Source organism: Lonchura striata, chromosome Z, assembly GCF_050655825.1.
Source record: "Lonchura striata isolate lonStrDom1 chromosome Z, ASM5065582v1, whole genome shotgun sequence".
NCBI lineage: Eukaryota > Metazoa > Chordata > Aves > Passeriformes > Estrildidae > Lonchura > Lonchura striata.
The window spans coordinates 56541583-56555194 of NC_140740.1; the positions used below are offsets into that span (position 1 = coordinate 56541583).

Sequence of the window (13612 nt, forward strand, 5' to 3'; positions counted from 1 at the left end):
TTCTGTTCAAGCACAGAACTACAAGATATAATTTACTTTCCATAGTAGCACCTGCTTTTATTCAGAGAGACACTTTTTGTGTGTCTTTTGATCCAGATTTCTACCAAAACCAAACCAGAATGAAGTCAGAACACACTGGTATTCATATACTGCAGAAAAGAAACATTTATCATCATTGCAAATGACACAACCATCGAAAGGAAATGAGATTTTTTTGTTGTTGTTGTTGTTGATTTTGTCAATAAAAGATTATACATAGAGAAAAACCAGAAAACTTCCAGGGCTATGACACAGCCTCAGGTTAATTACAAAGAGAGTAAAGCTGAAGGCATGCCTTTATTACCTACTAAAACCTTTCAACAGAAGTTTTAATGGCCATTCACAACATTCCTTTAAACCAGGCTGCCTTAGCACAGAATGAAGATACAGGAGAGACATACAAAATGGAGTAAGTAAAAAGAGCAAAAAAGTCCTTATTCCTTTTATATATTTATTTCTTTCCCTTAGGAAGAAATACAGTGGAGCCCTCCAAACAATTCAAGTACATTACTCCGTGGAATAACTCATATTTTAGAATCTGGAATGCTGTGGCACTGCGTTCTGAAGCAGTTCTATTTTTATAGTTGTATAATCCCCAGCAGAAGAAGGGAATCTACAGCTGTGACACAATTACACCTATATTGTATTCTCCAACTTCAGAAAAAACATACTCATAAATTGGGCTGAAATTTTATCTTCATCAAAGCTAAAACATCATGAATATCAATGGACTGAGGGTCTTCTTCTGTCGTAAATACTAAAATCACCAGTCTATCTCTTTTTGGTTTTGCAGGTAGCAAGCAAGGGGCTAATCTGAATTAATGGAACAATATGCTTGGACAATCAGGCAATTATTTTGCCCAGTTAATGTCAATTTAAGGAAACAGTCTGTATTATGTATTAGATAATGCGTGTCTTAAAACTCAATGTTATCTTAGAATCTGGGAAATGGACAGAGACCAGAAAAAAGATGGAACTGGCAAAAGAGAACTAACATCTCCTTCCCTGAAATGGTGGATACTTGATCTTAAAATGTCCAGCTTAATGTTCTAATAAAGTAACATTTTGGAAGAAAACCATGAGAACAAACATGACTGTTTCCTAATCCTCAGTACAGATGATGGGCTAAACATATTTCTCTATGAAGCTGCCACACTTAAAATATCGTATTCATTAACAGTTCTCAAGTGCCAGCATGTTTTGGAGTTTGTTGAACTGAAAAAGGGGCATTACAATTTTTGAGGTATTTGTATCTCTCTTTCAATACAAATGTCCTGCATTTATCAGACAGCAGCATGCAAAGGGCTATGATTGCTGGTGACTAAGGCAGCACAATCCCTTTATTCCCCCCTCTTCTATGAAAATGAAATCCCCCATAGAATAGCTTAAGGTATTTGGCAAATTAAAACTGTGATTTAAGTCCTCCACACTGCTCTAAGTCTAGGGCACCAGTGAACAAATGAGATGCAACAGGCAATGAGGAATATCTCATCCACATTGGATAACTGAACCACTGGTTCTTTCCCATCACAGCTCCATGGATAGTGAAATTTTGGTGGTCATGGGTTTACAGGCCCCATCCCATATAAAACTACTTTGGCTCACCCCATGAAGTCCTATGGAAAAGTGTTGAATGTGTGAAGGGAAATAATCACAAAGACACTGCGTCCCAGTTCACATCCACAGGCTGCACAGAGGAGTCGCTGGCTTAAAAGCAGCAGCAGAAATTTTAGTACAGAAACACTAATTTAAAAGAACGGGTTACATGTTCATATAATTCACTAATATATCAAAAATCATGAAGGGTGTTCCTCAACACTGTATTAACCATTGACTATGAAGTCATTGTATTTAGAGACATGAATTTTACTTGTGCTTTGAGCAGAGACCAAATGTAAGTCTTTTAGGTACTCAGTAATGCCAGCTAAAGACAACCTTCATGTACAACATCCTGCAAAGCACTGTTTCTCAACTCCTGGTACAGTGAGTAGTACTCCTCAATTTTGGTATTTTAAGGTACAAAGCTATATATAATGCTACAACTTTTTGAATACTATTACAAAATTAGGTTTCCTACATCTTAGTGGCCGAGGAAAGAAGTCAGTAGCCTCATGTGAAGTAACTGATGGTGTCAAGTCATCAGCAGAGGACTGTGTTTCTTCATCATCACCCGACAAGAGGTCTTTAGCGATTTCCTCCTGTATCATTAAAATAAAAGAAACCTCAGAGTGACTATAAAATACAGACTGGTAAGCACTTAGATTCAGCCAATTGTAAGCCTCATTAATTAAAATGAGTTACCTTCCCATAAGAAAATTTAGCAGACAATACCCTTTTAAATAAAAAGCTCCTACTAACTCTAAGAATATAACCTTTCATTTCAGAGTCAAACACAGTGGTTCCCCTCTGTCTTCTATTAAAATAAACGCACAAAAATAAACTTCTGCAAGTATCAATCTCATGTTGTTGGATATTCCTCCAACTGCTTCCAGTAAGAAACACCAATGTAAACTGCCTCAGGTACTTAGCATTCTGTCATTCTTTGCATCACAGATATACTGAAGCTTTGAAAGCCTACTACTGCCTCCTAAACTATGGGGAAAGAGCCAACCAACCAAAAAAAAAAAAACCAACAAAAAAAAAAACCAGCCCAATTTTTTTGTAGACTTTTGCTGAGAGGACAGTTCTGACATTTTTGTAGGCTAAATAAACAATATTAAGAAAGAAAAGGTACACTTCCCCCATGTTTGAACCCCTCTAACAGAGATTTGGAAGGGAAAGAACTGCATTAGACAACAAGCCGACTACATTTTTGTAGCCTCAACACAATCGTGAATTCTAATGAGAATCAGATGTGCAGAGCCATCATTATATCCTTCTTTCTGTGGAGTTTATCATTACATCATACTCACAGGAAAAAAAAAAGACTTACTACTTGCATACTTTTTAAGCTCAACTACAAGCTGCACATGCTTTGTGGCCAAAAATCAGAATAAAATCTCAAAATTTAAAGTTAGCTTGCAAACCACAAAAGTGAAGTTTCAGGGTTTTGTATCAATAATGCAATACATATAGTCACTACACATAAAACAATCTCTCACTCCCCATGGCTGATACCTTTCTAAAAGATATGCATTTGAAAATAAAATTCCAAAGCATTCAAGACTACATTTTAAAGTTATTTTCATATCATTTTTTCGTATTTGATGTGTGGTGGAAGTCAAGAGTTATTTCTGGACATTGCATATATTATAAAAAAATCCCACTTCTTAACTAAAAAACCCCAAAACAACTAACAAACCTCCTACTTAAAAGTTCTTCACATGTGTTTTAGAACTATTGACATATTTAGTTTTCTTTTGTACTAATATAGTGATACTAAAGTTGCTGTGCATCACTATTAGAACTAGATGCCCAACATCCTTGAAAAGGTAAGATCCCAGAGTGACAATATATATCAAAATTAACGAAGGTATGTATTTTGTAACATCAACAGATTATGACATGTAATTTAAAGTCACCTGGATTTCCCTCTTAAACAACAATTCAGGTGAATCTAACTTACTTTATCTAGAGTCATATCTGGAAGTTCATCTGCAAGTTCACTTGGAGAGCTATTTGCACTGGAACCTGGCATAACTGGAATCGTGGGTTCATAGCCATAGAATGCCAGTAAATCTTCCAATGGCATGTTTCCTTCCTAATACAAGAAGATTTACAACACTTCAACATATTGCCAATTACTTGTAAACAGTTTAGGCCTCAGAGAGTAAGACATATTTTGAAGAACAGAAATAAAAAACAAAGAAAAACTAAGCTAGAAGCAGGAATGATTAAAGGTTTAAAATATTATGATTCTATGATAACAATAATTCACAAAAATGTTTCTTGGCATACAGTGAAATTTTGTCAAGCTGTTGAGGAAGACATTTTACTGGATGCAACTAAAGAATAAGTATTAAAAATTTGCTCGTTATCTGATTGATATTGTAGAACATGATTTGTCAATATTTCTTTAAGAGAAACATAGAAAACCTTGAAGATTTCATTCCTACACAGCTACAGCTGCACATGTGAAAACCCCCATAGAAGTAAACCAATACAGGAATTTCTAAGCCCTTCCTTTCATCTCCTGTACAATGTATTTTATATTAACCATTGAGAATATAACAAGAGAAAGACAGCCAAGAAAAGGCAAAAATCAAGAGAAAGGCTTGATTTTAAACTTGTCTTTTCAGATTGTTTTTGATCAAGTGATTCTAGTAACTACCATCATACCTGCATCCTAATACAATTAATAAAACAATAAACTGTGAAGAATTTTTTTTCATTACCTGGTTCAAGACATCAGAGTATAAAAAATATTTTCAAATATTTACACCTTTAGAAGTTATACCTCTAGAAATTTATTGTTGAACTCACACACTGATCAAATTCCACTTTTTCCTTTAGTGAGGCAAGGTTTCAGTCTTGCAAAGACTTTCTGGGTAAACAGAAACTCATGTCAAGTCTTTCCAGGATAAGGACTTAAAGTAATAAAGTGTTTACGAGAACTGTCTCTCAGTTCTTCTTTCTTCTATTACAGAAGCAGTAAGAGAATTTTGTGGAGTAAAATCTCTGTTTTAACCATTAGACCTAGCAAACTGCTTCACTACTACAACAACAAGCTCATCATCAGCAAAAATGTAATTGCAAAAGCAGTAAGTGAAGACAAAAAAATCAGGAGTACAAACACTGTGAACTCCACATGCAGAAAATTTGTTTTTACATGGACTACATAAATACAGCCTTGTATTTGATGCTAAAAAATACACTTTTCTGGAAGTATGTTGACCAAAACCTGCAGTTATGCTAAATGGTCTAAGTGGGTTACCAAATAGTAATGCAAATAGCATCAATTTCTGGGTGTTCAGCATTCAGTGGTCATTTAGAATGCATGCCACACTGCCACAGATGAACAAGAGGTGTAAATATGAAAACCTTCTTATTAAGAAGGGTAAAATGGAATAGGAAAAGGCAAAGAGCACACTGATCATTTTGTACCTTCACTGAATGCTAAACTGATTAAACTAAGACATAGAAATACCATTTATATAGCAAATCAATGTGACCCATTATGCCTAAACCAGGATTGTTTGTCTGCATATTGGAAAAGTAAAACCTGACCAACGTAAGGAACACAGCTAGATGTCATTTTAATAGTACACAAAATGTACAGTTTCAACGTACAAGTGATCTTAGATAACAGGCCTCTAAAACCTATGTCAGTGATTTCTCTACCAAAGCAAATGTGCAACTAACTAAAAAAAAAATATGAGCACCAATACATTTAAGAAGCTAAGTTCAGCCTTTTCTGTGATGATGCACTGCTACAGCCTAACCTGACTTACTTTTCAACAAGCTGCAAGTGCAGAAAACTGCACTATACAATACAAATTGAAAGGCAGATTGAATGTTCTTTCCACTAGAAAAGTTACAATGTGTATGAAAAGTCAAATATGTATAAAAAAGTACAATATATACATCCACAAGGGAAAGAATCTCTCTTACCTTTTCTAGATCTTCAATTTCAGAGCTGAAATTTTTGCTTTCTTCCATCATTTCCTCTTCTTCGAGAGTTCGCTCATCATCATAATCGTGTACCAGCATTTCAGCAGATGGGTCAAAGTCATGATCCTCAGATGATAAAGAGCCAACTATCAAAAAAAAACTTAATTTGAGAATTTTTTTTCCCCCTATACAGACATAAGAAATTAAACCCCAGCAAAAAAATTTGCACTAATTCTCTTACAAAGAGGATCAGAGCTCTCAGTGAAGTAACAAATTTATAACTACTTGCCAAATTCAGCTGTTTTAGATGACCTTTCCTTTTCTTATTTCTAAGTAATAAGGACCACTTTCTCTCTTGCTACAAACAAATATCAGAGAGAACTAAGTTTCAGGAAATACAATCCCAAATCAGTACTTTACTGAATAAAAGATGTTCAAAACACTCTTGAAATCGTCATTAAGATACGAAGCACACTCATCAAAAGATATCAGAAGCTGCAAGACTGTCATCTATAGAATCTGATTTTATTGATCTGATTTATATGGTAACAAGCATAATTTTTCACTGGCAAACAGGTAACTTAGGCTATGAAATCATATCCTACTAACAGCAAAATAAAGTGAGACTTGCTTCCAATTGCTTTAGCCTTGCAAATGGATCTTATAATAAAATTAATTTGAAACACTAGATCTAGAAAATAAACAGAGTAGAATTTCAAGGGATACTATAGAAAATACACTAAAAAGAACAAAATGCTTCTAGTGGATCACATTAATTAACAACCCAGTGTGATATCTCTGTGGTCCAAGAGACACTTTTTAATTACTGAAGACAATACTCAGAAGTAATCAAAAAAATACTATTATTTTAAATGCACTTTATCATGTGGAAGATTATCATTAGAGTAAACCAGTTTTCAAGACGAAAATATTCTACATCAGTAGTCAGTATTCTATAGTCAAGAATCACCAAATTACAGGGTTGCTTTGTTCTTTAATGTTCACTTCTTTATGGCTTTCAGGTTGGAGGAAAAAGACAGATTAGTAGATTTCTCTTTCACTTCTGGTTTCCCCTTATATACTAGTGGTCTGTTGCAATCCTTAGCTTTCAAACATCAAATAAAAGGCTTATCAAGAATTTATATCAAGAAACTTCTTCAAAAGTTTTGTAAGAAATAACTACAAATTTTCAACCCTCTTCAAAAAATAATAAAATATTCCTCTTTGCACTGCTTTCAGCCTTGAGACAGCTACATATAACAACACTTCTGAACCTTAAAGAATGCAACTTTTCATCATTTATGCTAAGTATTCATTCTGCATCAGTAATTGAACTTTGTTCAGCTTGCCTAAGACAAAGCTGTCAAAGTTTGTAGTATCATACTGTAGAGAAACATTCAGGCCAAAAATGGTTTTTATTCCCATGCTATTCATATTATGGTCCCACGGAACTTTCAGCATAGCTGACAACACTACTACAGTTCCAATAATGACATTATGTGCTTAATCCTCCTGCTGCTGGCCATCACATCCTGCTCAAGTTTTAAGAAAATATCAAATGCCTTAATCTAACATGCATGTATGAGGGTGTGATCAAGATTATTGCTTCTAATTACTTTTCTAACTAATTTTCCATTTAACTCAAGGGGAAGTTGTGTTCCACAGACTTTACATTAACAAGCCACACTTCTCCTGTCGTCCTGAATGCTCAATACACCATTTAAAACATTCAAAATTATACTGAAAAATACAAGGTCAACAAATTTCATAATAGTTAAAGATGATGACAAACACTGCAGAATGCATTTATGTAGAAGCAAGTATGTTCCCAAATATTTGAGAATAGCCCTGCTGATGTTAATGATGCTTGGTTGTATAATGTATTCCAAAGAACATTAAGAGCATTTAGTTACAGCCTTAAAAATGACTTGTTGTTACGATTCCAAACATTTTCTGTTATTACCAAGAAGTCAAAAATTTAGACAAGCCTGTAGTTATCAGCAACAAGAGAAGCTCTCTCCCTCCAGGCTATCTGGCTCTACTGAGATGCTGACTTTAAAGTGCTACAGAACTTTGATGTAATTTTTCGTTCCGAGGAGCCAATTTCTAACTGCAACAGGACTTAAGGGAAGTATTCCGCAGCGCACATCTCTTCTTAAAAACCTGGCAGGCGGTTAACAGCGTGCACACGAAGCCTTAGGAAAACTACGAGGGGATAAATTTGGGAAGGAGCAGCAAGGAGAGAACGGCGTGCGGGCGACAGGCCAGGTGCCGATGCAGAAGTGGGCGAGGACGAACCTGGGCTAGAACTCCCAAAGGAAGCCTGCAGGGAAAAGAGAGAGCGAGGTAAGAGCGGGCTCCCTGCGGCCCGGCAGCAGGCAGGGCCCTTCATTCCACGCAGCCGTCGGAGCTGCCCCGTTTCCCCGCCACCCTGCTTTGCCTCGCTCCCCTCCAGCCTCAGCCCCAGCGTCCCGCCCTGCCGGCCGCTCCGTCCCGCTCCCCCTCGCCCATCCCTCCTTCCCCGGCTCCCGCCTGCCGCTCTCCGTCCCTCCTCTCCTCTGGCACAAGGCCCCCGCGGGGCCGCGCCAGGCCCGGCCGGCGCTCCCGCTCCCTCCAGCCCCGGCCGGGCGGGACGTGTCACGGACTGGACCGGCCGCCGCCTCGCCCCCACTCCCAGCCCGCGGCTCCCTCCTTCCTCGCTCCCTCCCTCCCTCCCCACGGGCGTTCTCCACGGCCCGCGCCGCAGCGGCGACGCCGCCAGCCCGTCCCGCGGCCCTTCCGCCGCCCGCGGGCCGCGCACCGGCACCGCGCCGTCCCGCGGCCTGGTCGCGCAGGCCCCGCCGCCCCGGCCCCGTCGGTCCCGCCGAGCAGCCGCGGAGGCGCCTCCCGGGGGCGCCGGGGCGGCGCTGCGGGCGCGGGGCCCCGCGGGGCGCCGGGCGAGCCCCGCGCCCGGCCCGCTCTGCCCGCTCACCTCCGCCATATTGGGACGATGGGGCCGAGCGGCGGCGCCGCGCCGAGTGCCCGGATGGCGCCGTGAGCCAATGGCGGCCGCGGCCCGCCGGACCGTCCGTGCGGGCGCGGGGGGACCGGGACGGGCCGGGCCGGGCCGGGCCGGGCGGGGCGGCGGAGGCGGGGCAGCGAGCGCCGGGGACCCGCCGGGACCCTCCTCTGGCGGCGCCGCCCCGGCCGGCGACGGCGCTCGGCCCGCCCCGGCCCGGCCCCGCCCGAAGAGGGCTCCCGCCCCGCCGGCGGGCGGCTGCTGCGGCGGGCGGCCGGCGGAGCGCTCCGCGCCGGCGGAGCTGGGTGGCTGCGACAGCCCGGGCCGGGAGCGCCGGGCGTGAGCGGACCCGGCCGTGTCACCTCGGTACCGGGTGCTGGCGTGCAGGAGAGCTGGCGTCACGCCGACCCCCACGGCATTAGTGTCAGCAATATGAAACAGAACTCCAAAGCCTTCAGCCTTTCTCGTGTGTGTTGGCTGCTCTGGCACACAGAGAAAGTAAAATTTAGTTTGTAGTGCTTTTATCTAAAGCGTGACATGCCTGTTACATGCGAGTTGTATCTAGTCCTTTTTACAGAATCACACCATTGTCAGAATTGGAAGAGACTTCAGGAGATTCCTTGGTCCAAACCCCTGCCACAGTGTGGGTGTTCAATGTCTCAAGAGACAGAGCTCCATGACATCCCTGGGCAGCCTGTTCAGTGCACTGCCACCCTCAAAGTAAAGTTCTTCCTCGTGTTTCGGTGGAACTTTTTTGTTTCAGTTTGTGGTCATTACATCTTGTCCTGTTGCTGGACACCACTGAAAAAAGTCTGGCACCATCCTGTTGGCATCTGCCTTTAAGATATTTATTCACATCCAAAAGATCTCTCAGTCTTCTCTAGGCAAAACACACCCACGTCCTGTAGTGTCTCCTCATTAGAGAGATGCTACAGTCCCTTCATCACCTTCGTTGCCCTTCACTGGACACTCTTCGGTACTGTTGTCTTTTTTGTTACTGAGGAGCCCAGAACTGAGCACTGTTCTCCCGATGTAGTCTCACAAGGGCCAAGTAGAGGGAAAGGATCAACCTTCCTTGACCTGCTGACCATACTCTTCCTGTTCTCTTAGTGGCACTTTTTGTTCCTCCATGCATAAAGCTGGGTTGAGCTGTCTTTAGTTTGATTCCTTTGTCCCAGGCTATAAAGACTGATGCTTTTAATTTTTGATTCACAAGTTCCTGCTTCTGGCCAAATTTCAATGGCCATACTTGTTGAATATTGCTCTGCTGGAGGGGTGGTGTGTGTCACAGCAACACTCACAGGCAGTAGTGCCCCAGGCTGCATCCCGTACGGGGCATTGGGAAGCATCAAGGCTGGTACACAAAGTGAATGGCTGCTTTGGATGTGTCCTAAGTTTGATTTGGAGACAATGCAGAGATCTCAAGCTAGTTTAGGTACTTGAGCAGCAGAGTTCTACAATGCTCGACTCATTCTGCTGGCACCTGTTGCTCTGAGAAACAGAGTAAATGAAACTGTGAAATGCTGCACTGCTGAGCCTAATATAATTCTGTATCAAGGAGTTCTTATGCCTTCAAACTACACAGCAGCTACAATGTAGTCATACTTCTCTCAATGTACCTGGGGTAGAATACTGACAACATAAAAATCATGCAAGTTTTTGCAGAAACACATAGTTTAGCGAAGTTATCACAGTCACTGGCAGCTTCATCAGTACCTCAACCTCTGTTGCCTGATCAGCCTTCATGTTTTTTGAAGTTACCTAGTAAAAATGGTTAGCATGTCAGGGCACACTACACATGCTCAAACATTCAGAAGGAAGAGTCGATCCTTTCCACTCAAAAAACAAGAAAGCAGATTTAATAATTTCAACCTCTGACTGATCCAGAATGCCATTATAACCCACTAATGCTACTTAGCCTAAGTTTTATTCCCTCTAAAAACAACAAATCCAGTTCCCTCTTCTCTTGAACTTCAGGGTAAGGCAAATAGCTTCTCATGAACTCAGAATGCGTAACATATACACAGGCCTGTTCATCCTATCAATAAAATTGCACTGAAAATGCAGCAGGGAAAAAAAAAAGAAATCCCAATTCAGGGAGGTATATATTTGCTACTACATACATTTTATTAATAGGAATGCTTTCCAATTTGGATGCAAGTACCTATTTCCTAACTCCTGAAGTATATTACTTCAGAATTATTTGACTGTTTAACAGGATTAAGCTTTTCAATTTTGTGCAATTTTGCAGAAAAATCTATTGCTAATTTGCTATTTATTCAGATTTAGAACTAAGTTTTTAAATTATTTTTACAAACTGAGTTTTTTATTATTAATTCAGTACATGTTGATACAATAGTATGAGCTCATATCTCTATCACAGTAGTTCATGATGTGTTTTTCAGAGCTGCCATATAAGGTACAGCAAGTATTCTGAAGAAACTAGTGCTCAGAGCTGTGGACTGGGGGCTGCAAGGAAAATAAAAACCACTGGATTCTAAAGCATAACAGCAAAAAGAATTCTCACTGAGATTTAGTTTTGTACTTGGTGCCGCACTCCCGCCCCAGGTCCCTTTCTGCCCCGGCTAGCTCTCCAACGGGGCGAGGGGGGCAGATGAAGCACCCTCCGCTGAGCCCAGTGGAGCTTTGAAGAGTGCTTTGTGGGTTAGGAAAGTGCAGCTGAATCCCATGGCATGGCAGAGAAGAGAGTCTCTTGTTGGGGGCTGAATCCAAAGTTTATTGTAGCCCAGCAGGGCCCAACAACACCTGAACAGTGCCTGCCAACAAGAGCACCTACAAGGTGCTTGCAACATCTTATATACTAGGATGGAGGGGACTCGACCAGCCAATGGGAGTTTAATGGGGAGTGGCTCTTGTATAGACAGACACATATGGGAACTAATGAGGGATGGATATGGGAGGGGCCCCAGGCTCCTGCCCAATCACCCGGCACCTAGGATGGAAGCTTCTGGATGTATGGGAAGGGATACCGAGTGACTGACAGGGCACCTGGGAGGGGACACGGGAATGACTCGGCACTTTAGGGGAGAATTGACACTTGGGTAAGGTGGGAAAACTAGGGACAAACCAAGTTGAATATGGGGGTACCTAGGGACAAACCATTACATTATGAAATGATAATAAAATATGTAATAACACAACTCCACATCTCCCCCTTTTTTGTTTAAAAAAGAAGAAAGGAGAGAGGGTAAAATAAGTTTTTAAATGGGCTATTTATAGTCCATAGGTTCATCTTGGAACCAAATGTTTTCCTCTTCTTGTGGCTCTTCTTTGTTGAGGGGCTCCAATTCATAAGGTGTGGCTAGTGTGGCATGGTTGATGCTGATGGTGGAATTGATCGCTTTCATTATTAAACTTTTCACAACACTAAAATCGATAATGAAAATAATAAGTCCCAACAACAACACCAGTCCTGTCTGGATAATAGATTGGACCCACCCAGAGAGTCCCCATCCATCAAACAGCGACCCCAGCCATCCTGCAGATTCCTTCTTGAGATGGTGAATAATTGTCTGCATCTTATCAATGGTGGTACGGACGTCCTCAGCCCTAGAACTTAAATTCATGCAACATAGGCCAGCAAATTCTTCACATTTATGATTATGAAGGAGCAAGAGAAAATCTATGGCTGCTTGGTTCTGAAGGGTGGCCTGCCTCGTTACTTCCTCATCTGCTAGAAGGTCACTTAAAGCAGTTGATGTATAATTGGCTTGTTTAACTACCCAGCATTCAAGGCCAGACAATTCCCTGAATGCATGGGCGATTGCCACCCAGGGTAAAAAGACAATGGTAGCAACGCCTTTTGGCTTAGACCAGTGAATTACTTAATCCACACAATCTGCATCCCAATCAGTAAGTCCAGTATCTCTTTTTTTCCTTGCCAATTGCCCTGTCTGATTTAGGGTTTTCCAATGAGCTACTTGTGTTTTGTTGGGAGTAAACAAGCTCAACTGCCCAAATGTGCATGGACCTCTGACCAGGTGAGGGGGGATGCCTGCCCAAGCCCGATTACCACAAATTAAGAAGGTTCCTTTGGGGAGAGAATAGGGTCTGTTATCGGGGGTAGAGAAACCTGGAATTTGCATAACTCTTTTACACCAATTTCTTTCTTGATATTCTGGGATGGTTTGTTTGATTTCCCTCCTAGGCTGGGCAAAGGGATTGGAGGAGACAACAAAATGAATACAAGTATAAGAAAGGGAGGATCCAAGTAATTCCAGTTCTTCAGGCTCTTTTTCCATACGGGGAAGTGCTTTGACCCACGCCTTCCATTCGTCTGGTTGTCTTACTGCGTGCATGACGAAAGTACAGGTCTTTTCCTTTTTGCATGGGGCAGAGACATTTGTAGGGAGAGTAAAAGGAAAATTCTGCAGAGGATACGGGATCCCCACGAGGCAGGATAGTGAAATAAGAGATCTTCCAGAGATCACTTGAGCTAACAAAATGAATGTATCAAAAATGAATGTATCAGAAATGAATGTATCATGTTTGTAGAATCATGTGTTGAATTTTAAGAAACCTCTGCCATGGCGCAAAAGACATAGGAAAGAGAGAAGGAAAAAAAAAAAACAAAAACGCTTTAAAGCTTCTTGCAAAAAGACAAATACCAGAGAAGACCAGGAATGCAAAGAACTCAGATAAGGAGGCCCCTCTGTCAAGGATGATGGACTTATCCAGATAACAGAGCAGAAGACCAAAAGCGCATATGCAGAGAAGAGTTCAAAAGTTCAATGCAGAGGAAGACTATGGTTTCAGCCTCAAAAGACCACCAGAGATCCCCATAAAAGACCACCACAGAAAACCATGCATGCCCAGAAGGGCGTGGACCTATTTAGCATGAGAGGCGAAGACAGGTGGGGTCAGGGGTTGAATATGCATAGTAAAGTTGTGTAATGTATTGCATATGGAACACCTTTGTGAATAAAATTGTGGGACAAACTCCAGCTCGTGGCACAAGATTTCAGAGACCTATCTCACTTGTGCTGGGCGCTGTCATACATACCC

At 41.6% G+C, this 13612-nt stretch overlaps 1 protein-coding gene and 1 long non-coding RNA gene across 3 annotated transcripts in view; one reads left to right on the forward strand and one right to left on the reverse strand.

Moving 5' to 3' along the window:
- Positions 1 to 8709, reverse strand: part of MIER3 (MIER family member 3) — a 21982-nt gene extending 13273 nt beyond the window's left edge. Inside the window, exons 1-5 of one of the 2 annotated variants that reach the window (XM_021534329.4) lie at positions 8561 to 8709; positions 7888 to 7912; positions 5590 to 5735; positions 3605 to 3739; positions 2117 to 2237 (exon numbers count right to left, since the gene is read on the reverse strand). In XM_021534329.4, coding sequence (XP_021390004.1) covers positions 2117 to 2237; positions 3605 to 3739; positions 5590 to 5735; positions 7888 to 7912; positions 8561 to 8569 — 436 coding nt within the window. In that variant the 5' untranslated portion in view covers positions 8570 to 8709. The remainder of the gene's footprint in view (positions 1 to 2116; positions 2238 to 3604; positions 3740 to 5589; positions 5736 to 7887; positions 7913 to 8560) is intronic. The other variant, XM_021534331.4, reaches the window with a different exon arrangement.
- The window catches only part of LOC146763848 (uncharacterized), a 24085-nt gene continuing 18262 nt past the window's right edge, over positions 7790 to 13612 (forward strand). Inside the window, exon 1 of the long non-coding RNA XR_014951063.1 lies at positions 7790 to 7935. This is a non-coding gene — a long non-coding RNA (uncharacterized LOC146763848). The remainder of the gene's footprint in view (positions 7936 to 13612) is intronic.